The sequence below is a fragment of the Thamnophis elegans genome, chromosome 9, assembly GCF_009769535.1.
Source record: "Thamnophis elegans isolate rThaEle1 chromosome 9, rThaEle1.pri, whole genome shotgun sequence".
Lineage (NCBI taxonomy): Eukaryota > Metazoa > Chordata > Lepidosauria > Squamata > Colubridae > Thamnophis > Thamnophis elegans.
This window is the reverse complement of record NC_045549.1, coordinates 54,016,899-54,042,493: the sequence shown is the minus strand read 5'-3', so window position 1 is coordinate 54,042,493 and position 25,595 is coordinate 54,016,899. Positions and strand designations below refer to the sequence as shown.

At 38.4% G+C, this 25,595-nt stretch overlaps 1 protein-coding gene across 2 annotated transcripts in view; it reads left to right on the top strand.

The window, feature by feature from the left end:
• LOC116513146 (N-acetylgalactosaminyltransferase 7) overlaps positions 1 to 25,595 on the top strand; it is a 46,332-nt gene that overhangs the window by 6,000 nt on the left and 14,737 nt on the right. For both annotated transcript variants that reach the window (XM_032224032.1, XM_032224033.1), the window contains exons 2-3: positions 17,284 to 17,747; positions 23,059 to 23,225. In XM_032224032.1, coding sequence (XP_032079923.1) covers positions 17,284 to 17,747; positions 23,059 to 23,225 — 631 coding nt within the window. The remainder of the gene's footprint in view (positions 1 to 17,283; positions 17,748 to 23,058; positions 23,226 to 25,595) is intronic.

Sequence of the window (25,595 nt, the reverse complement as noted above, 5' to 3'; positions counted from 1 at the left end):
TCTTGGAAGAGGAGGATGAGCCAGAACCAGGGCTATCAGACATGGAGACCCAGGGTTCCCAGGAAGCCGCCTGAGGGCGAAAAACAGCCCAACACACAACCCTGAAGTTCGGAAACGGACTTCCAGGTTGCCTGTAGGCCGCCTCCAGAGGGTGAAAAGCAGCCCAATGCGCAAACTGAAAGTATGTTCCCAAACTTGCGGTTTGCGCTTTGGGTTGTTTTTTGCCTTCCGAAGGCTTCATGAAAGCCTCTGCAGGGCGAAAAACAGCCAAAAATGAAGGCCAAAGTCAACTGGCCAGTGCATGCATGCAGACTGGAGCTGATAGGGCAATGCCTCGCATACCCTAACAAATGGCTCCACGTGCCATAGGTTTAGCCATCACGGCCCTATGATGTACTGTTTTGCCCAGTTAATGGACATCAAAACATGAAGTGTATAGCTAATTAAATTGTACTACTATACTATGAATTTTCTGTTATTATAATTGTTAGAGCTGGGACATGGTGGCTCAAATTACCACTCATTAAACTTAACATTAGTTTGATTATTTAATCATTTTTAAAAATTTGTTTCCTTACACTGACAATTCAGTGTATTAAGGTTCAGTATTGTGTGAACTTGGATGGTCTTGTTTGCTCAAACAAATCATAATTATGATTTATTGACTTATGACACAGTATAAATGCTAACATTACTCTTTCATGTAAACTACTTTCAGAAGTTTTCCATGAAATGTAGTCAATTTGAAACAGATATTGAAGAAAAATTGTTACTAGGGTGACAAGGGATAAAAAATATTTTAAGTCCACAACAGGCGCATAATACTCATAAGCAGTTCAATCTGACATCTCTTTAATTCACAGAACTATAAATAACAGGAAGAAATATAACATAATAAGAAATGCAACATTCTGTTATTATAACTAGTCTCAGTACAGGTAGTCCTCAAATTACAATGACAAACTGGGACTGGAATTTTCATCACTTTGTGATGCTTTTCGTTTCAAATATGTTTTATTTTCATTTTCATTTCATACAGTCACATATATACTGTGCATGACCGGGGCCATATAACATTGAGCAATAAACACAGCCATCCTTGTCAAAAATACTCCCCAAAATACAAACCCAATATACCACTTCAACCCTCCATACACCCTTTCTTTCACCCCCCTCCAACTTTCCTTTCTCCCCTCCAACATTCCCCTCTCCTACTTCCCCTCCCCCTCTATCACTCCTTTCTCCCAATACACTCCCTCCCTTCCATCTCACCCTCCTTCCGATCCTCTCTCCCACCCCCTCTACCCCTCTTTCTTCTTTCCCTCTGCTCCTCCCTTCGGTGTATTTCTACTATCTATCAATATATTCAGCTTCTTATTTTTACACTAGAATTAAAAAGGCAACAGTATACAAGTGCAATCATGTTACTTTAAAATCTGGCACATACTATATTTCCCCCCTCTCCCCTATGACCCCACCTCCCTTCCCCCCCCCCGACTTCCCAGAGCCCGTACACGGTATAGCTTTTTATCAAACACAGTCTAAGATATATTAAAACCAAGGAAATTAAAAAAGGGGGGGGGAAGAGAAAAAAAAGTCAGTAAAATCTCTGCGTTGAACTCAGCTTCTTGCCATTAGACAGACTTTAAGCAGTTTACATTGTTCCTAATCTTAGTTGTTTGATTACCTGCAGGATTTCCCCAGAAGTTATTTGTTGGTTCAACTTTTGCCTGTACTCTTCTCTAACTAGGGGTATTATCTCTTTATCTAAGTATCTGTCTATATCTAAACCCTTAATTTTGTCCCCTTTGTACCTCCTTCCCTCTATAACACAATTTGGATACATTTCAAATTTTTCTTTTGATTTCCTCTTCCAATTCTTTTCGTTTTTGCCCTTGTTTATGTCTATGTATTTTGTTTATATTCATCAGTACTCCTCTCATATATGCTTTACTTACATCCCCTACAAATTCCATGAATATACCCTTATTCGTATTCAGAACAAAGTATTCAGGTGGCAATTTTTTTACAATCATTAATATACTTTTCATATCTAAATAAACTCTCATTCGACCTCCAAGACCTTCTTGCCTGCACTACCCTTCCCAATTCCGTCCAGACTGGGTTATGATCCAAGAGGACCCACGCCGCAATCTTTGTCTTCTTCACCCTAGAAAATAAATCATTAGTGATTTGTATAAAATCAATCCTTGAAAGGGATTGATGTCCATCAGAAAAAGGGGTGAAGTCATATGCCTCTGCGTTTCTTTCTCGCCAAACATTTCTCAATTCGAAGTTGTCCATCAAGTCTTTTTCCCTTCTAGAATTAGGTCTAATGCGATATATCTTCCAAAGGGATCTGCTTCAATTAACTCAGCCTTAATGTCTTTTCTTAAATATACAACTATACCATTTTTCTTTTCCGTAGCAGAGGTCACGAAATATTGACCAAGTTCGGGGTTGAACAGATATTTTTGATCAGTTGATTTGATATGAATTTCTTGCAGACAAACTATATCGTTCTTGAACTGTTTGAGATAGTGAAATATTTTCTTTCTCTTCTGTAAAGAGTTCAGACCATAACTCCTTGATCAATGGCCAATGATTATTGAGGTTGTTGCAATATGCCTTGTTTTCCCATTCGTTTGGTAGTCATACGGCTAGATCTTTGTTCTCTGGTCCCTTGCCCTTCCGGAAGGAGGAAATGGTGCTTTTTGTCTGGTAGTTGTGTGATTTGCTGTTTATCTTGTCCTTCTCGTAGTCTTTCTCCAGATCCAGATAATTCAGGGTGTCCCACCTTCAGGGTCTTGTGATAAAAATCTCGGGCTTCCCATACAGAATTGAGATGATATTTTTGCTTATCAAATGTAATTATGATACCAAATGGTACATCCCATCTATACTGTATCTGACGGTTTCTGAGTTCTTCCACTAGAAAAGCATAATCTCTCCTGGCTCTTAGCATTTGGGGTGGTATTTCTTTCAAGACAATCAAGTCCTGTCCGCCAATTTGAAGCCTGGTATTATAAGACTCTTGTAGTATCATGTTTCTAAACTCTCTTGTAGTAAAGTATATACCGTATTTTCACCCATATAACCCGCCCACGCAAATAACCCGCCCACGCGAATAACCTGCAGGTTTTCAAGATCGTGTAAAATGTTTCCTGTATACCCCGCCCACTTATATAACCCGCAACGAGTAAGCCATCGGCAAACATTACATTAGCGCTATTCCATCGGACCTACCCATTAAAACCAATCGGAGGAGAAAGCCTGGGCGAGCTGGGGAGGGGTTGGAGGAACTCAACTCAAGGGAGAGATCTTGAAATTCAATAGGAAAAAAAAATGCTTGGGTTTCGGGACGCCTTCGTGAAAACCCCGCCCCTGGCTATGGGCGAAGCGACCAGGAAGAAGCAGGAGGTGAGAGGAAGCGCAGGCGGTGCTCGGCAGCCCGGATTCTGCAGCTCCTCGCCTTCTCTGGGCTTGGAAGTCCGGCAGGAAGGGAAGGGGAGGAGGCGGCGGCGCGGCTGTGGCTCCGTTTTCACACACACACACACACCCTCCCTTCTTCTGCTTTGCTCTGTGAAAGGGCTTCACTGCCGAAGCATTTTGTTTTTTTTTTTAAAAAAAAAAAACACCGTCCCTTTCTCTCTCCGGTTAACAGGGCCAACCCAAGCGGTGCATTTTATCTGGGAGACGACACACACACACACACACACACGACACGTGCGGCAGGAGGAGCGGCGTCCTCCGCGCTCTCGGCTGCCACAAACGCCACGCAACGAGGGAATCTCCTTTTGGGGGGGGGGTGTGAGACGCTGAGAAAGCTTCCCCGGAGCTTTCAACGGCCTTTAGAGAACTAACCTCGCCAGCCAGTACGGTAGGTCGTTTGGAGCTCTCAAGGCTGCCTCACGCGGCCACTGCTTGCCCTTTTTCTGTCAGCGTCTCACACCCCCCCCCAAAAGGAGATTCCCTCGTTGCGTGGCGTTTGTGGCAGCCGAGAGCGCGGAGGACGCCGCTCCTCCTGCCGCACGTGTCGTGTGTGTGTGTGTGTGTGTGTCGCCTCCCAGATAAAATGCACCGCTTGGGTTGGCCCTGTTAACTGGAGAGAGAAAGGGACGGTTTTTTTTAAAAAAAAAAACCAAAATGCTTCGGCAGTGAAGCCCTTTCACAGAGCAAAGCAGAAGAAGGGAGTGGGTGTGTGTGTGAAAACGGAACCACAGCCGCGCCGCCGCCTCCTCCCCTTCCCTTCCTGCCGGACTTCCAAGCCCAGAGAAGGCGAGGAGCTGCAGAATCCGGGCTGCCGAGCACCGCCTGCGCTTCCTCTCACCTCCTGCTTCTTCCTGGTCGCTTCGCCCATAGCCAGGGGCGGGGTTTTCACGAAGGCGTCCCGAAACCCAAGCAGGAAAAGGGAGAAAAGGAGCCCGAGCCGCCGAGCCAGCCCACTGCCGCGAGGAAAGTGGTGGTCCCAAGCTCTTCCTTTAGTTAATCTGTGCAAAATATTTTACGTATACCCCGCCCACTTTTATACCCCGCAGGGGGGGTGCTGTGCATGTAAAAAACGCATATAACCCGCGGGTTATATGGGTGAAAATACGGTAATTACATCTCGGGGGAGTTGCCTCTGTTTTGCCACCCAAGAGTTAGCGCGATAAATTTTTTCGATCTGCCAGTCAAAGTTGGACCCCGGTCTTTCCACCAGACGGTTAAAAGCCTCTGAGAAAATCTGCTTCAAGTTCTCCTGTTCGTTTTCACGCAGCCCCCTGACTCTTAATGCAAGCTCCATCTGTTTGTAGTGTATCATAACAATTTGTTTTTCAGCGTTTTCAACTTTTTGTTGCACCACTTCAATTTTGGATGTCAAGTTAGTGTTGGCTTCATCAAGAACCTCTAGCTTATCTTCCATTCCAGAAACATATTCTGTCAATACAGTTACAAGTCCCACCATATCGTCCTTTGTTTTGGCAATCCTAGTATCAAGCTTATCATATAAGTCTGCATTAAATTTCTTTATCTCCTCTCTGAATTCTCTGAGAGTTTCTAAATTCTGCTCTCTAAATTCTCTAAGAGTCTCAAAAAAAAGTTCTTTCGTTAGCAAATCTCCAGTAGGGGGCATAGAGGGTGGAAGCTGCAACTTTGTGCCAGGTGCGTGAGATGTACTCCTAAAAAGAGGTCTCCCTGAATTTAATTTTGATGCCATTATATCTTTTCTTCAAACAATTATTCAACAATTATTCAAACTCTGCTGGCCCGTTGTGTAGCTTACGAGGGAAGAAAGTATTAAGTCCCCCCTTTATTTGTTCTTAGAGGTTTTTCAAAAGGTTTCAGAAAAGAGCATTGTAACAAAGCAGGTTTCAAAAGATTAGCATTGTAACGAAACAGTTCATATTCATCTCTGTTTGGAATGTCTCTATATTAACAAGGAGTCTTTTAAAGCTTTTAAAAGTTGATAAGAAAAAAGTCTTGTAAGCTCTTCAGAGAAACGAAACTAATTAGTAAGAGAATGCTATCTGGCTGTTCCTTTGATCTTTTTCTGCCGGACAGTTAGGAATGTGGCACCCGCCATTTTAGGAGCTTATTTTTTTTAGAAACCAAGTGCACAAAGAAAGCTCTTTCTTTTTTTTTTAAAAAAAAGGCAGATAAGGTTCTCGGGTACGGACTCTGCTTGTATTAATCTCAAATAAATATATCAAAAATTGTCCTAAGCGGGGGTTCCTTACTTTGCGCCGTAATGATTACAGCAGAAGTTTCTGGCACGGAGATGTGATTCAGCCTTCGGTCGGCCCCCCTTCCATTCGCAGCAAAAAAAAAAAAAGCTGCAAACTTCAAAGAAAAGCTCTTACCAGCTGGATCTCTCTCTCATTCTTCTTTGCCTGAAGAATGAGGTATCTACCAGGTATTTAGGCAGATAACGCGGCCAGGAACCCGGGGGCAGCTCGTTAAGCTGCCGCCATCAGCAAGGTCCCGCCCCGGAAGTCCACTTTGTGATGCTTTTGTAAAGCACATCACGTGACCACATCACTTAGCGACAGCAATTCTGGCAGTTCCATTGTCTGCGTTAAACAAGGATTGTGGGGTTGTTAAGTAAGATGTCCTAATTACTTCCTGCCAGTTTCTAACAAGCAGTTCAATGAGAAAGCTGACAGGAAGCTGCAATTCCTGGCTATCTCACAAGCAGACTGATGGGAAGAAAAGCAGCAGCTGTGACATAAGCAAGGCCGGGCACAGGAAGTGCTTTAAATAGTGAGATGTGTGGCATAGAAATTTAATAAATAAATACATAAATAAATTAGTGTGAGCAAGCTCATTCATGAGCAGCTACTGCACAAGCACAGCCAGGCTGGGGATGGTTGCTTCCAAAGGTGGGAAGGCTCCCATGACATGGGTATGGGTAGAGAGCTCTGGAGGATGGAAAACTGTGCAGGTTGCTGCTGTGGTGGATGGGCTAGGGGTGGCTGCTGTGGCAAGGAGCAAGCAGTGGCAAGTGCTTACAGTGGGTAGAATTCCGTAAAGAAAGCTACACAATTCAAAGGAATATTATAAAACAGAGAGTCTTTCAAATTATTTTGAATTATATGCAGTCTTCAACTTACAACTGATCATTTAATGACCATTTGAAATTACAATGGGTTTTGGAAAAGGTGCTTTACCATTTGTAAAGTGCTACTGGCTGTTGTAAAGTGTGCCCCCCCCCCGGTGGTCACATGATTGCAATCTTTGTGGTTGCTGACCTCTATTTGCAATATTCTATGCTATTTTCCCTAGAAAGTCAATGGGAAATACTGCAGGGAAAGTTCTGTGCAGCCATCTGAAAGACTGCCATGGGGAATCTCAGATCCATACAGGACATCTCTTCAAAATCAAAAGGACTCCCATGATTCTCCTCTTCCAGAGCTGACATTTCCAACCCAAACTTTCACTGGACAGAGGCAACATAAATCCTTCATTGGATCCTTCCTGAAGATTTTAACTCCATTCCTACAGCCCAATGAGGATTTGCTCCCAGTGTACCGTTTCAGGGCTTCTCCCCACCCCAAGCACCCAAGCTCTTTCCCCGGGACTCCATCCACTTAACAACCCAGGAAATTACTTAATGACCACAACTCAGAGTGTTGGCTTTGTGGTTGTTGAGGGAAGCAGTCATGTACATGTCTTGTTTAAGGCCTGCTTTGTTCAGTGACCAAGATTCCAGTCCCTACTGTATTGTAACTTTATTGATATGGCTCTATGTAATTCTCTTGGTAGCAGTGCAGAAGTATCTTTTTATTAATGCCCAAGTATTTTTTAGAGGATGGTTTAGCCCAATGATGGTTAACCTTTTCAGCACTGAGTACTGAAACTGGAATGCACGTCACAATGCCAGAACCCAGAAGAGAGTAGCTGGCTGGTGCACATGCACTCAGTGCCCAGCTGCTTTTCCAGGTCCCACAGCGCGCATGTGTGCCAAACAGCTGGTTCAGCGTGCATGCACACCAGCCAGCTACTCTCTCCTGGGTCCTGGTGCACACATGAGTGCAGGCCAGCATGTACATGCTGGAACCCAGAAGAGAGCAGCTGGCCGGTGCGGATGCACGCTGGACCAGCTGGCATGCTGGAACCGAGAAGAGCAACTGGCGACGGCGCACATACCCACAGAGAGGGCTCTGCATGCCACCTCTGGCACGTGTGCTATAGGTTTGTCATGATGGATCTAGCCTATAGTCTGGGGTTTCCTAAAAAATCTTTCATCCCAGTTGCTTCCAAAGCTAAATAGTGATAGTCCTGTCCTGCCACCTGCTGAGGCAAGGACTATTGTAAACACAAAAACTGAATAAATTACATGTCTAAATAGAAAGATTTTAAAGTAATTGCCATAGGATGAGGACTGATGGGAAAGCTTGTATCTGCCTAAGTCCATGTCTTTCAGTAGGCAACTTTCTAGGTAATGTTTAAATCCCCAAGCGAAGTTTCTATTCCTTAAAAGATTTTTGTATGTTTCTATATGGATGAAAATATCATTGTTATGATAAGAAATGCATTATGGTGTAAATGATCATAAATGTATGTTTGGAGGCCTTACTTTCTGCCTGCCACCCCTGCCCTCCACCGCCCTTCCCCAATTTCTTTCTTTCTATATGAGTCTAATAGCACTCCTTTGCACTTCATCTGATTCACTGTGTGGTCCTTACCCATTCATGTATCTAGTTTCTCTTACTCATCATTTTTATATGGTTCAATCAATCAATCAATCAATCAGAATAGAGCTGGAAGGTACCTTTGGAGATCTTGTAGTCCAACCCTCTGCTCAAGCAGAAGACTCTATACCATTTCAGACAAATGACTGTCCAGTCTCTTCTTAAAAACCTCAGTGATGAAGCACCCACAACTTCTGGCAGCAAGCGGGTCCATTGGTTAATTGTCCTCACTGTTAAGAAGTTTCTCCTTAATTCAAGGTTGCTTTTGTCATGAATTAGTTGCAATCCATTGTTTCTTGTCCTGCCCTCTGGTGCTTTGGACAATAAATTGTTCTTCATATGTTTTAGTCTCCAGGCCTTTAATCATCTTAGTTGCTCTTTGCACTTTCTCCAAAGTCTCAACATCTTTTTTGTAATGTGGTGATCAAAACTGGATGCAGTATTCCAAGTGTGGCCTTATAAGGCTTTATAAAGCTTCAAGTGATTTTGATTCTATGCCTCTGTTTATACAAACAAGGATTGTATTAGGTTTTTTTGGCTGCTGTCACACACTGTTAGCTCATGTTTAAGTAATCATCCACTAGTATTACAAAGTGCCTCTCACAATTATTGTTTTTGAGCTTGGTTTCCCCTAATCTGTACTTGTACCTTTGGTTTTTCCTACCCAAGTGTAAAACCTTGCTTTTCTCCACTTTAAATTTCATTTTGCAAGAACTTGTTCAAGTCTGTCAAGATCTTTTTGGATCTTGAGCTTGTCTTCTGAAGTGTTTGCTATTCCTACCAGCTTAGTGTTGTCTGTAAATGTGATTTCCTTCTATTCACTCATCTAAGTCATTAATGAAGATATTGAAGAGTACTGGACCTAAGATAGAACCTTGTGGTACAGCTTCAGGTTATAGAAATCAAACTGGGGCTGTAAATAACAGCTTTAGTAACTAAGCATTCCTTCAGATGTATCCCATTCAATTTCTCCTGCTACAATGCAGGTAGTCCTTGAGAAATGACAGGCTACTTAATGATGGTATAAAGCTACGACCAACACCCCAAACTACTTACAATCATGTTTCTAAATTAAGATATCTACAGTGTCTCCATGGTCCTTTGTCCTTACAACAGACTATGTTTTTGTTAAAAGAGGGCCCGCCCGCCTACCCACCCCTGGGTTATACTTACTTTTATTCAAGTTTCCAGCTGATCCAGGGCGGCAGCTTGAATTGGCGCTCTCAGCTGTTTTCCCTTTTTTCTGACCAATTTTTGTTCAATTGCACCCGCCACACAGAGCACATCTGGCACACGTGCGTGCACAGCGAACCAGTAGTAAACCGATTAGGAACCCCCCACTGCAACAGACCACTGGGATGCTGTAGTATTCCTGTCTCTCTTCTCCCGAGAGGACCAACAGTGCTCAGGCCTGCTCCCCATGTCTCCTGGAAGTGGTCACCATTTTTGGAGTCCCAACAACTTGTCTGACTGCCTGTAGAGGAAGTCTACAGTCTAGCTTCTAAGTCCTAACAGTCAGTCAGATGGACATCTAAAGTTTGCAGACACCCAGCATCCTTCATTTTGTTGCATAAGTCTCTAGTTTTGGAGATTAACATTTTTTTTTCTCCAGTTAAAGGGAAAAAGCTGCAGGAAAATTTTTCCCCTTGCTTGCTTCTTTCCTCTATTCTTCAGCCCTGAGACAAGGTTTTTAAAAGGGTTAGAAAGTAGAGGTGGACTGTTTAGTTTTGGCACCTAATTGAGATGTGTGGGAGGGAGATCAACAAGCTTTTTTTAATTTTGTTTATTGAAGAAATGTGGTTTTGTGTGAGGGAGAGAGAGATTAAGCAAGAGAAAGGTTTGGGGACTCTTATCCTGAAGCTGCTGCCTTTTATGCAACGGCTTGCTTCTAGCAGGGGGTAGGAAAGCTTTCCAGCCTCCTGATAGCCAGCTGATTGGTGCAGAAAGCTCTGAAAGGCTAAAGAAATGGTCCTTTCTGGGGCACCTTGGCAGGGGGAAGGACTGAGGAAAGTTGGGAAAGACAATCATGGCCAGTGTATCCTTCCCCATTTTTTTCTCACTGGCAAGACAGTCAGTTATGCAGAAGACTGGCATGTGAGGTACCTGAGGGGCAGGAAGCGGTGCATGCCATATCTTGGGGTTGGGGAGACCTTGAGAGTCCTGCAGCAGGTGGGCTTGTGCCTACACTAGGCCTCCAGAGTTTCCCCCATCCCCAAGGTCCACTTATTGACCTGTACATTCATTTAACGAATACACTGGTAAAAGAAGGGATGATTGGTCATTTCACTGTCTACTAAACTTTTAAAAAATGCATTACATTTGACAGTTTCCTATGATATATAGAGCTGGTGGCTTCAGTTTCACATCTTCACTATGCTTTAAAACCTGCATGAATACATTTACTAAATGGTAATCATTTTGAATATATACCACTTTGAGATTCAGCACAATTTTCTTCAGTCTCGTGATGACAAATGGATTGTTGTGGATGATATTCACTGAAGATGTCTTTGGTTAAACATTATGTGGATTGGAGAACATGGTTCTGTTGACAGGAAATATTGAGATGAAGATTCCAATAGCTGCCTTTTGGAATGGTAATACTTGGAGAGAAAAGTTTCAGGTATATATTGAATACTTTTCTTCAGGTACATAGACAATATCAAAAATGTAATGTTACATCCTAAGGATTTAGATTCTATATAAAAACAGATGAGTAGGGAAAAAATAATTAAACTTAGCCTTTACTGCAGGGTCACATAAACATAGTGAATGTAAGTGCCACAAAACATGTTGCCTTTCCAATAAAAAGTTTTCTCACAGTTTGGAAACAACTAATTTATAAAAAGGATCAAATTTTCTCAGAGCAAACTTCAGTGTTTCAAAACAAACTTTAAATGGATTTGGGGAAATTTGTGAATAGAAAATAGAATTTAGGACAGAAGGAGCATGAAAAAACAACAAAAATAAGTGTATTAATTAATTTTAAAAAATCTGTTGCAAAGTTCCTGAATGTCGATCACAAGACCATGGGGATTCTACAGTGATTGTAAATGCAAGAACGGGTTATAAAGTTACTTTTTCAGCATGATGTAACTTTGAACACTTGCTAAATGGGGCAGTCATTAAGCAAAGTTTACCTGTAAGTCATTACAGTGAGGAGCAATATGTTTAACAGATACAAATTAAAAATATCAAATTGACTTTCAGTGAAGATTTTTATAAACCTATAACCTCATTATAATACTCTCATGTTATGTCAAATACTTTAGTCTGCATGGAAACAGGAATGGTTCTTTTAAAAGTAATAGCCTATATTTGCCAATTTTTTATTGGCTTAACATTTTCTGATGCTTCACTGATTCTGTTAATTGTCCTTGATGTCTTTTCATCAAGGTGGAAAGTAAAAATCCTAGACAATTTGTGTTATAGCAGTCTCTCTTTTCTCAGCTATCTATAGCTGTGATGGCATGCAGAGCCCTCCCTGTGGACACATGTGCCATTGCCCGTGGCCCCAGGGGCTCCTTTACGCCTTCCCACTCTTGCCATTGATTTCCAGGGTCATGCAGAAGATTCTGCGGAAGCGGGCAGAGGTAGTATTGATTGCCCCACATTGGCCTTGGAGGCCTTGGTTTGCCGACCTCCGATCCCTGTCGGTGGAGAGGCCCTGGAGAATCCCTCGGGAAAGGATCTCCCTCAACCAGGGGTTGCTGGAGCACCCGGACCCTCAGTGGCTGCAGCTGACCACCTGGCACTTGAGCGGAGCGTCCTAAGGGAGGGAAACATCTCCCCCAGAGTTATACAGCCCATCCAGATGGCACGCAGGCTGTCCAAGGAATGTATCTACAACTCCACGTGATGCGCCTTTTTGCACATGGTGCGCCACCAGGAACCAGTTCAAGCCACAGTCCCCCAAGTCCTGGACTTTTTTCAGGTGGGCCTGGACAGAGGGTTGGCTCTTAACACCATCAGGAGACAAGTATCTGCAATTTTGTCGGTGCTTCTACGCAGTAGGTCTCAGACACTGACTCACCACCTCCTGGTCAGGCGGTTCCTCAAGGGGGCTTTTAACCTTAAACCACCCACGGTACACAGGTACCCTTCCTGGGACTTGCACAGAGTGCTGGATGCCCTAACAGGTTCCCCCCTTGAACCGCTTCGTACAATATCCCTCAGGTTCCTGACACTCAAGGTGGCCTTCTTGGTGGCCATTACCTCAGCCAGGCAGATATCTGAACTATAGGCATTGTCCAACAGGGAAGATCTACATGTGTCCCACCAGGACAGAGTGGTCTTTTGGGTAGACCCTTCCTTCATACCCAAGGTATGCAATTGTTTACATTGGTCACAAGAATTGATACTACCAAACTTCTGTCCGGACCCTTCTCACCCGCTACAGAGGAAATGGCACACTTTGGATGTGAGGAGGGCCCTGAGGATATACCTCAAGAGGACTCGACCGAGCAGGAAGTCAGAAGCCCTGTTCGTTTCGTTCCAGCCCAGGTCCTTGGGGAACAAGGTGACTGCTACCACCATAGGCAGATGGTTACGGACCTGCATTGCAACGGCCTACCAAGCACGGGGGCTGTAGACACCGGGGCCGATTACTGCACATTCCACACAAAGTGTGGGCACTTCAGCAGCCTGGGCCACGCAAGCCACCTTGACGGAGATCTGCAGGGCAGCTACTTGGACTTCTCCCTCACCATTCATGAGGAACTATAAACTGGACTCCTTCGCCTCAGTGGAGGCATTATTTGGACGTAGGGTATTACAGACTGTTCACAGAGTGGGAGAAACAGCTCACCTAGCATAAGGTTATGCATTTACACTATGTGGGAACCCTCCCTAGTGACACTGAGCTTTGGTACGTCCCATCCTGGATACTCCTCCCCTCACTATGGAGAAAGGGTCTTGGTACTTACCTGATACGCCTATTATCATAGTGGGGGAGGAGTATCCAGCCCCTCCCTGATATTGTCTTGTTGTTGAGATAATTCGCAGTGGTGAACCGGTTCTGTTAAAGTTTAAATAAAGTTTTTGTTAGAATTAGGACAAGATCTGAGTGGATGACACATTGAGTCTGATAGAGTTCTTTGTCAAAACTGGGAATACCTGGCAATAGGGGCATGTCTTAAAGAGCTTATGGGACTCAGTTCAACCAATGAGAGAACGAGGTCAACCCATCCTATCCTGGATACTCCTCCCACACTATGAGAATAGGCATATCAGGTAAGTACCAACACCCTATTTGTTTATTGGTCAATATCATTAACTTACTACATAAAGTATTCCATCCAATATGGCAAAGCTGCATCATACACCAAAGATTTGGTAATCCCAAGATTTAAAGTAGTTTGCACAATGGAAAGAAAAATCAGGATTGAAATATCTCCTGGTTTCTGGAATGACATGGTTTAGTTTAGTGAAAGAAGGGAAAAAATCTTCACAGGTTGATAGGTAAATAAAATGGAGTGGGAAGAAGGGAACATGTACAATCATGTGAAAAAGTAAATACAACTTATTGACATTTTAAAACCTTTTTAGCATATTTCCACATAAATATATATTTGATCTTCATTTGGACAAAATTCTTAAAGGATATATAACAAATGCAATGTACCATTTACATTTTGAAATCCATTGTGTAATTTAAATAAACATACATGTAAATTTTGCATCTGGAAAAAATAAGTAGATTTATCACTATCTCAAATATTTAAAATTAAAATTAGATGCACCAGCTAAGATTCAAAATATGACCATTGTTAGAGACCATTCGAAGGAACTTCAGGCATTTAATTTAATTTGATTTGCTCTTTGTTGCTAAAGTGTGTGGTGTCACCATATGACTTAAGGCCTTCAGAAAGAAGGTTATCAATAGCTATGAGTGGAAAGAGATTTTAAAAGACAAACAGATGGACATCATCATACAGTTATCCAGAAGACCATCTACAAGTGGAGAAGATTTCAAACCACTGCCACCCACCCCGGGCCAGGCTGTTCCATACAAATTCAGCTCAATAGCAGATGCAGGATACTAAAAGTAGTCTTTGAGAAGCCCAGAAGGGTCTATTTTTCCTTGAAAGGGAATATCATCTCTGTTCATTATTTGTTGAATAATTTTAATTTTTTACGTGACTATACATATGCACACCTCCCACGTTCTTCGATTTCTGGAACTCTCAAGGCCTCGTGTTGGGGTGCTTGTAAACCCTTTGATTATTACTTTTTTGCATATTGGTTAGTGTTAAACATTTATACAGTTTTTATTGTGTATTTTAAATCCATATATTGGACTTATTGGATACCCCTAGACTCACTTGGGCTTGGGCAGACATGAGATCCAAATAAAAGAAGAGATTCTAATAATGCATTGAAGATTAAGTATGAAAAGTGGAGTTATGTTGAAAGACAGTGGAAAGGGAAAGAAAGATCATAAATGACTGGCAGTGAATGGGCTAGAATCTTGAACAGAGCAGTCCATATTAATTCTTTTGCATACCCATTTTATAAATAATACCAATTACAATTTTACCCATTTTATAAATAATACCAATAACAATTTTTTCAAAGTCATCTTCCTTGCTTTAGCAAGATAGTCGCTTTCACACAATTCTATTGACCCAGGTTGATGGTGAAAATATGGAATTCATATTATCTCTGTAGCATGGTGGCAATTGCTTTGGATATTTGATTATATTTATTTCTTCATTTTTTGCCTGTATAATATAGTGAGGTTTTTCTTTATGGAGTAACTATTACTAATTACTGTACTCAGCCATTAAAAGCTGGCTTCTACTGTGCTTAAATATAACCATCTACTAAATAAAGATATTATTAAATTAAGATTTATTCTTTGTATTTTTCCCCTCTCTGTTTGAATTGACTCTTGAGGTTCTCAGAGGGAAACTCATTTCTTAGCCAAGATGAGAGTGAAATGTGCTATATGTGCAGAAATATTATTTTAACAAATCTGTAGGAGCTTTTAAATTTTAGACTTCTTATTTTAGCAGCCATGGAAATAATCTTGTGCCAAGGAGTTAACATGATTTTCAGAAAAAACTGATTGAATACTCAACTTTAGAAATATTTGAATGTTATGCAAAGTTGAAAATCAGCGGAAGGCATTAAAAGTTGAAAATTAATGAAAGGATTGATTTTTATTCACATGTGTACATTATTACACAAACCATCTATGAGTTTTCTAGTATTATAAACAAGACTTTCTCAGAGTGTGATATTATCCATTTATTTTTATTGTTTTTATAGACTGAATGAGCACTTAAGATAAACATTAAAGAAAAATATAATGCAAACAACAAATAACAAAGATTGTTTGGGAAATAGATCTTGCTTTAACAAATATTGCAAGGCTATATTTGTCACCTGATTTATTATTATTTTCCACACAGTTTATTACAAATGTCTTTATGCTATTTCAACCAATTGAATGTAAGTAATTTGCAAAGCAAACATGTTGCATTGCTAGAAAACATAGTACAATACAATAGCAGAGTTGGAAGGAACTTTGGAGGTCTTCTAGTCCAATCCTCTGTCTAGGCAGGAAACCCTATACCGTTTAAACACATAATTGTGCAAATATATTCAGAATAACCTCATAAATTCAAAATAACCATGCCACCATTCATTTCAATGCATCCTCTATTTATTTGTCAATCTTCAAATGAAAAACTAGTTCTTATACTTTATAAATAAAAGTGAAAGTGCATATTTAATTTCTAAAATTAAATTAATTAAATTCTAAATTTTCCTATAAAAGAGCTCGTACAAACAGCTCTACCCTCCATTTCCCCTACTATTAATAGGGAATAGGGACTTTTGCCATATGCTATCTGTTGACATACTTCTCATCTCCTTCCAATGTCACTCCAAGCTTCTGTTTTGATGTGATGCCTGGGAATTCTTCTGTAAATCAAACAGCTCTCTAGGATTTGTGCTCAAGAAAAAAAGTTTGGAAACTCTTGTTGGGGGACTTTATTACTTCCACATTTCAGAGATCAATAAGGCTCCTGACAAGGCCTCCCTCTAGATTGGTGGAAACTCTGAAGTGATTGAATTCAGGAGAGAATGTTCCTATGTTAACAATTCAGGTAGAATGGGCGCACAGACAAGCATTTGTTACACAATGTCTGCACAACATGTGGAGAGAAAGAAAGAAAGAAACAAGATACAAAACCTTAGTGGGTGGCTATAGAAATTGATTGATTGATTGAATGAATGAATGAATGAATGAATATACATATTTAGTGCAATGGCACAGCCTGCCATACATCAAAAACATTTTGAAAACAGTAGAAAGCAGCTTTCGAGATCTGCAAGTAAGCCCAGAGGCTACCATATGAGGACCAATTATGCATGGCAAAGATTGCTTGGAGATCCTTCCAATGTAATATACAGGATCACTTGCCTGGACTATGTATGATAGATTACAGAACACAAGCAAGCAGTCAGGCAAAGAGATCTGAACTCATTGGTAGCTTTACATTGCAATTCAATTTTTTATAGCTACCAACATTGTTGGATGAGCAGGCACAAAATCAGCCAGGGAAGTGATTGAAGCCTGCAAAATGGATCCCTTGTCAGTCAGAGTGCTGGTTTACCACCAGCTTATCAATGCTTAGGAAGTGAGGCCTTGGCAGCACAAGGAACTAATGCTTAATAGCTGACCATCAACATCCCAATCAACTACTAAAAAGCGTCACACAACCAGGCACTATTTAACATAATATTATGCAGAATAGGACACACAGAGAGTAGCCAAAGCACAGAGAGGAATTCCCTGAACATGGGCTCCAGCACAATTCCAAAAGCTTGGAAGAAGTAAACCCTTTCCCGGTGACTGACCCAGATTGGTTCCTTCAACAATGTCCTGGGATATGTATATTCACCTTCATTTGTGATATAAAACATGACTGTGAGAAAGTAATTTCTATAATTATTTCCCTGTAATACAGATCTATCTTATCAATTTGTAAGATATTCATATTGATAAATTGACAGTGAAAATAATGTGGAAAAATGAAATTGAAGTTGCCATGTAACTAATTCACTTTGTTTTATATTTATTGTTTTTGTGTGTGTGTAGGACTACAAAGAAGCCATCAATCTAATGCCAAACAATAGAGATAATGGTCTAATCCCTGGAAACGACAAATTTAAGCCAGTGTTACCCTGGCCTCATGTTGAAGGTGTGGAAGTAGACTTGGAATCAATTCGACGAAGGAATAAGGCCAAAAATGAGAGATTTCCTCATGCTGGTGAAAAGAATGATCAGCAAAATATTATGCAGAGACAGTATCTTACGTTTAAGCCACAGACAAATATCTACCATGACCCTGTATTGCGACCTGGAATTCTTGGTAATTTTGAACTCAAAGAACCTGAATCCCATGGAGTTGTAGGTGGTCCTGGTGAGGAAGCCAAGCCATATGTTTTAGGATCAGAATATAAAGAATCTATTCAAGCCAGCATTAAAGAATTTGGATTCAACATGGTAGCAAGTGATATGATCTCATTAGATCGGAGCATTAATGATTTACGCCTAGAAGAGTAAGTTTCAATTCTGCTATTTTATACTTACTTATTCAAGAGTGATATAATGTCAGTAAAATTGATTCTTATATTGTGTTACTGTGATAAAGATGTAACAGTTTTTGCAAGGTATCCGCCCCACCATAGAAAAAAAATAGAGAATTAAATATTTCCTACCACTTATACTACTAATGATGATTTATTAAACTAGTACACCACCTGTCTCTTAATCAGTCTAGCAATTTCACAACCACTAAAGAAATAAATGAAAATATAAAAAATGGCAAGCACAGCTGAACAGAAGAAATGAAGTGAGGGGCTGACTCATCAAAAGTCTGGTGAAGAGTCAGCTTTTCATGACCTTTAAACAATAAAAGTGGGGATTATTTGGATCTTAAATATATATGGTGTTATGTAAACTAGATAAGTAGCACATAAATTTAATAAAACGAGAGATAAAAATTGTACAAAATAAATAAATCTGTCTTTAGAATACTCCCATCAAACCAAAGTAGTCGCATGTAAAGGAATTCAGAAACTTGCCTCAGTGTAGACAAAATTCAAAGCTCAGGAGCATATGCAGTAATAAAATGATAAAAGCATAGAAGGAAAAATGCTGTTAAACAGAACCTTTAGTTCAAAACCTGAAGTTGATTGGAAGATGTATTACTTGAAAAGACTTAAAACTCAACTATTTTCTGAATAAACTATATTTTACATTTTTATACAAAACGTCCTTTTATAAGTAAACACAGGAATATATAATGACAACATTCCATGCAAAGTCTACATAACCATCTGTTTTGAATGACTTTGAATTCCTACACTGAGCAGAGTTGGACTTGATGTCTAAATAATCTCTTACAACTTTATGATTTTACGAAGTAACAAAGTATATGTAAATAATATTTTAAAAGTAAACATGACCTGTACATTAATTTTTCCCAAATTTTCAATTTTTATTGAAAAAATAGAATCTTTGCTTCAAAATCTTCTGGACATTATACAGTTTTAGTTAGAATTTCAGAATTTATCTTCTATGCCTTAAAACTTATAATTTGATAATCTACTTTTACCAGATTTTTATGTAATAATTTTCTTTCTTCTGCAGCTATGTGACTAAACATTAGCAATATTCAATATGTTTATATTGCTTTATTTTTTATTTAATAAGAAGCTAAAAATATAGGTTAGTTTTTGCAGGTATACAAAGTAGCCTATCAAAAATACATTTCCAAAATGTTATTTAAAAGTTATGTGCATCATAGTACTGCATGCATAATTGTAGTTCTAATTTCAGTAAAAAAATAATCTGTTTGTAGTTCAGTTTACAAAGCTAGTATTTTATTATAAAACTTATATGTTAAAATAATATTTAAATTATTGATATTTAAAATAGCAATACCCAGTTTGATCTGGTAGTTAAGGTGCTGATCTAGAAATCAGGAGACTGAGAGTCCCGCCTTAGACATGAAAGCTAGCTGGGTGATTTTGGACAGGTCACTCTCCCAGATCAACCCACTGTACATGATTGTTATTATGAGGAAAATTGGGGAAAAGAGTGTTAGGCATGTTTGCCACCTTGAGTTACTTTAAGTGAAAAAGTGAGGATAAAATCTAATAATGTAATACACATGCTGGCTTTCAAATGATGGTAAGGAGCATTAGATGTATGTAGAGAAGTATAACAAAGTTAGTATGTGGAAAATTATGACTATCAAGTTGCAAAGCATCCTAATATGGCATTAAATCGGAGGGTCGGCTTTAAGGGTCTTTGGGTTCTGCTAATTTGTGTTGTATAAAGATCTTTAATAGCCATCTTGTTTTGGTATGTTTTCGATCTGAAATCCTGGCTTTCTTTCAACTTATTACCTGGGAGCCTTAACACAAGTGTTTCTTCATATATCATGAAACCAAAGACAGATAGTCTGACAACTTAGAGTTGTCCTCTTGTAGTGAAAGTTCCTTATGTCCATATAAAGTTTTCAGTCCGTTTGCTTTTCTATTGTCAAAACAATAGAAGATCATTTCATTGTTCAGCCACCTACAATTGGAATTGGGAACTTGCTCTTGTTCCTGGCATAGAGAAAACCAATTGGTCATTTACATTAACCAGAGAATGATCAGCTACAGAATCTTGCTTAAACTTTTTTTATTAAAAGAACTTGTTAGAAATAAGACAAAATTACCAGCTAAATGTTTGTTTTTCATTTTTTCTGTTTAACATATTTATTTCTATATAATACTTTATTTTTGTACTGTGACAATTGAATTGTGAAGGCCTATTTTGTCCTATAGTATAAATAGTTAAAAATATTAGATGGTTCATTAGTATTCAGTAAATAAAAGTAGCCTTAGAGGATATTTCTTTTCATTGAGGAAATTATGTCTTTTTCTCTCTAAGTAGATTAAATAAATAAAACAATCTTTTTTATCCTTTTATCAAATATTTAATTAATGTAAGGCATTTGTCAACTTCTTGATTATGATATTGTTAGCAAGCCAAATACTTTTTTCAGTGCATTTTTTGTTACGGCTTTGCAGTACTTTATATTCAAAGACAAAAATGTGCTTTTGAAGTGGGGAGTAGATAGTGTAGTGCCAGTTTGCAATTCCTTAAAGAAATTGAATTATACAGGCAAAAAATGTTCTACTGAGTATATAACAATATGCTGCTTTATTTTGTTACAAGAATGATTTTGTAAATACCTACTAAGAGTATTTTTTTCTTTTTCTCTCTTTTTCTTAGAATACAGTATAGAAGTCTTTAAAACTTGGCCTTTTTCTGAGATTCAATTCTCACATAAACATAAATAATGAAAAATATTTCAAATTCTTCTACTGCCACAAATTCATAAATAGGCATTCAGAGATTTTTCAGAGGGCATGGATTCAATCCTGAAATAGGCCTGTGAGAAATTTTGAAATTGTGGAGACCCAAGATGGATAGTATTGTATTAGACAAGTAAATATTTTAATTCAATAAATGCTGTCTTTCTAGGATAGAAATGTATTTACTAGTATGCAAATTAACTCCACTGTTGAGGAATTTGACGAATACTATAGTATAGAGCTTTTATCATCTGTCAATAAAAAAACCATTTTAAAAAAATCCCTACATTATGATTGAATATTGTATAGGTGAAAGCATATGGAATTCTTTCTGTAGCAAGTCAGTGTGTCTGTATGTTACAAAAGACACATAAATAGAGCATGTGATGTACACAATTTTCTGGCTTAAAAATGCTTCCAAATATGCAGATGTGGAATAAAGATAAGAATATTTGGAGAAAAAAAACCAAGGGTGAGATATAAATAAATAAATAAATATTGAATAACCCACTCACTATCTTTCTAGTGACTAAAGTTCTGTTAAAATAGAATCTTTGTAGTAGTAATTAAAGTACTGTTAAAATAGAATATTTGTTCTCATAAAAGATTTAACACTAGGTGGCAGAATGATTCTAGGTTTAATACAAAAACATGCATGGAAGTATGATTATATCATAACTACAATATTAGTATTCAGCCTTAAGTGCAAAATAGTTGATAACCACCCTTGCTCATTTTCATATAATTATAAAATGATAATTGGCAGTGGCCTTATGGCTTTTTATAAAGATATTTATAGACATGGTGATGAAAAGTACAATAACATCCTTTTTGATGGTAGTTTACTTGCCACTAGATGTCACTTTTGTTCTGTGAAATAGCAGATGGCTTTTTAATATTAAACTCTAAATGCTTGAAAACTTGCTTAGACAGTAGCAGACATTTCAGTTCAATGATGCTTATGATTTATTTAAAAGAAAATACTTGCCTGATATAGATGTCTTAATTCTTTTGCTTATACCTGATTTTTAAATTCTGGATACTGTGAATAATGGGGAAGAGAAAAATCAGAATATAGAATGTTAGTTAGAAGGGGCCTTGGAGCAGGAGACTCTATACCATTTCAGACAAATAGTTGTCCAACTCCAATCTATTGTTTAAAATGTCCAGGGATGGACCTCCCACAGCTTCGGGAAACAAGCCATTCCATTGATTAATTGTTCTCATTGTCAGCAAATTTCTCCTTAGTTTTAGGTCGGCTCTCTCTTTGATAAGTTTCCATCTGTTACTTCTTGTCCTGCCCTAAGGTGTTTTGAAGAATAGGTCGATCCTCTCTTCTCCATGCCCCTCAAATACTGGTCATGTTGGACATGCTAACATGTCACCCATAGTTCTTCTCTTTGTTAGACTAGACATACCAAGTTAACAGAATTTCAGTAAATATTTGTTTGCTTGGTATTAAAATAAAAATAGATACATTGTTAGTATAATGTAAAAAATATAGAAGAGTGAAATATTCAATCTGAATAAACTTGAACTTTCAGACTTTTGAATTTAAAATTCAAAGTCACCAGCTGAGAGGAAAAATGCAAAATTCTTTGTTTATAAAACAGTATTCATAAAGAGTAAACAGACACTGCAAATTTGGGTTTCGGTAGCACATCTGCTTATGTTAAAACTACAGATTTTTTAAAATAATAACCTAGAAGTCAAGTCATTATTTGAGCATACGAATTTCACGTTAAGATGCAGAAATTAATAGAATGTGGTTTTTAGTAGCATTTCTGAATTGAATTAGAAATAGGAATATGTTAGCATGGAACTAAAACAATAATAGCTTTAGGTCAGTAAAACAAAGGCAAAGCTGAAGTAGTTTGAGGTCCTTGATCATATTTTTGGCAACTTCTGTTGGATCTTGTCTTGGCTTAGAAGGTAAGCTCAGATCTAATCAGTACTTGGTCACCAGAGAATACCAGGTCTGCAGGATATACTAGAAAGGCAATGGCAAATCATTGTATATTATTGCTATGTAGTTTCCAGTGAAAATTGACTGAAAGAAGACATGGGCAGCTTTTTGAAATTTCAGTTGATTCACAATATGGTACTTAGATTAACGTGTATAATTTTATGCTGTAAATAAAAGCAGGTTTTCCCTTAATGGATAAACTGCTACAAGGGGGAAAATGGAGTTTTGACCTATTTAATATCCAAGAGACATTAATAAGAATTTCCAACTGATAAATGCTAAATTTTGCAACTATAACTGTTTTTCTAAATTTGTATTTCTATTCAATTTATTCTTTATTGAAATTAGTTTTATTGAAATTAATATTGGTCATAGGTATTAATAAAAATCAATATCAAAATTGAAAGATCAAATGTAATGTAGGTAGTGATGAGTCAATCTGAAATGCTTGCATCTACCTCTGTTCGTCTTTTGACTGCATTGTTTAAATTATTAAAAGAACTATTTAAATAACAAAATTGTGTATTGCAGGTGCAAATACTGGCACTACGATGAAAACCTTCTCACCTCCAGTGTTATAATTGTCTTCCATAATGAAGGGTGGTCTACACTCATGCGGACAGTTCATAGTGTAATTAAAAGAACTCCAAGAAAATATCTGGCTGAAATTGTTTTAATTGATGATTTTAGCAATAAAGGTAAATGCATTTAACATAAGTATGAAAGCAAAGTTGTATATCATTATCTAGAAAATTTGAGTATCAGAAATACTGAGCTGATATCCAGCTGTTTCTGTTCCTATTTAGAACATAACTTGAGGAATATTGGGCTCTTAATCTTCAAATGTCACAGAATGCGTGTCACTGTGACTGTATGAATTTATGTTCTTTGTACTGCCCATAAATATCATTTAGATGAAATAAGTTAAAATATTAGGTCTTTATAAATATATCATTATTCAATTATTTTTCACTGCATTATATGTTGCTACAATATGAACTTCTAAATAAGGTTTTAATTCGATAAATAATGAGATAATTAGGTATTATTTTCAATTTTGAATTGTATTGTGTGAATTAATTTAATTGAATTTGATAAGGAGCATGGTTAATGGATTAGTATTGGTGGATCTATTGGATATCCTAAATCAATAACCTTTTCAGGAACAGTTAATAAAGGTGCTCTTAACGAGCCCAAAATTTGTTGCTAAGCGAAACAGTTGTTATTTTTCTGTTTTGCCCATTTTATGATCTGTCACAATTATGTGAATCACTGCAGTTCCTAAGTTAATATCACAATTGTTTAGTGAACATATTCCCCATTGACTTTGTCACAAGGTCACAAAACGTGATCACATGACCTTGGCACAATGTAACCATCATAAATATGAACCAGTTGCCAAGTATGCAAATTCTGATCACGTGACAGTGAGGATGCTGTAATGGTCATAAGTGACTTTTTTCAGTGCTGTTGTAACTTCAAACAGTCACTAAATTAGATTTTTTAAAGATATAGTATGAAGAATTTGGGAAAATTATAGCAGTCAAACCACGTAGATGACTAAAGTAAATATGGCTGTAGCAATGTAAATAATACACATATTTCAATCATTGCATTTTCTTGCTGAAATAGTGCTTATTGCATTTGGGAGGATATGCTTATCTCCTCCAAAATCCCAATTCATAATTCCTTGCTACATTGAACAGTTAGAGACTACACAGAATTGTGAATGATCATTTTAATATAGTATTTTAAACATAGTATTCCACTAAAAAAATGGTAATCAATGTAAATATTTTCTTGTATTTTAAATTATTATAAAAGACATACAGTTAAGAGAAAAAGTAAGTACACCTCATGTAAAGATTTGTTTTTCTTGTTTAACATATTTATTTAGCAAGTTTATATTGCTGCCCATCTCATAAAAAGTGACTCTGGGGGCTTAAAAGCAAAATACCAAGCCATATCACAATGTGATATGAACACATAAAAAGAACACAAAGGAATAAAACATAAAAGAATCCCAGGATTGCTGGTGGGCAATCATAATTTAGCCTTATCCAAGTATATTGCAGGCTCACCAGGAGATCCTCAGGGGTTGATGGAACAATCAGGTTTTCAAGGCTTTCTGGAAGGTGAACCTCATCACAGGAAAAATAATATGTTCTATAGCTGAAACAGTGATCCTGAGTCCCACCAGATGGACCTGGAGTGGTAGACAGTCATAAGAAATACCTACTTGAGGTAGTTTCTGGGGAGCGCGGATACCAAGTATTAGAGCCAAGGATATACTTACTTTTCCATAGAAGTAGCTTTTCTGTTTATTATTTTAAATAGATGATTACAAAGTCAGTTTTCATAGTGTCTTTACTCAATTGCATCACTTTATCTTTGAATTTAAAAATAACCTTCTGACAGATGGTCTGACATTACCTTCATAAATCCTCTGGTACAATGAAAAATTTATAATTGATTCTGTGATGTAATTGCCCGGTTCATGATAGTTTGTATAGTTTGTATAGTTTAAGTTTATTTATAGGCCGCCCTTTTCCCTGAGGGGACTCAGGGCGGCTTACAACTTATGGGGAAGGGAATACAGACAGTGACATATAAAAACAGTACATAATTAAAAATAGAAACAACATTCATCATTCGGGTGGGGATGAATTACAATCTTTAACCCCAGGCCTGACGGGATAGCCAGATCTTGAGGGCTGTGCGGAAGGTCTGGAGGGTGGTGAGGGTACGAATCTCCACGGGGAGATCGTTCCAAAGGGTCGGAGCTACTACTGAAAAGGCTCTCCTCCACGTGGTTGCCAGTTGACACTGACTGGCGGATGGAACTCGGAGGAGGCCTAATCTGTGTGATCTGATAGGTCGCGAGGAGGTAATTGGCAGGAGGCGGTCTCTCAATGATGCAGCAAATGATGCTACATATTATCATATATGGTGGACCTGCCAAAAGGTTAAGGCATTTTGGATAAAAATATGGTGGGTCATGCAAAATGTTTTTAAAAGAAGGATAAAGTTTATTCCTCAGTTATTTTTACTAGGTATATGTACTGACT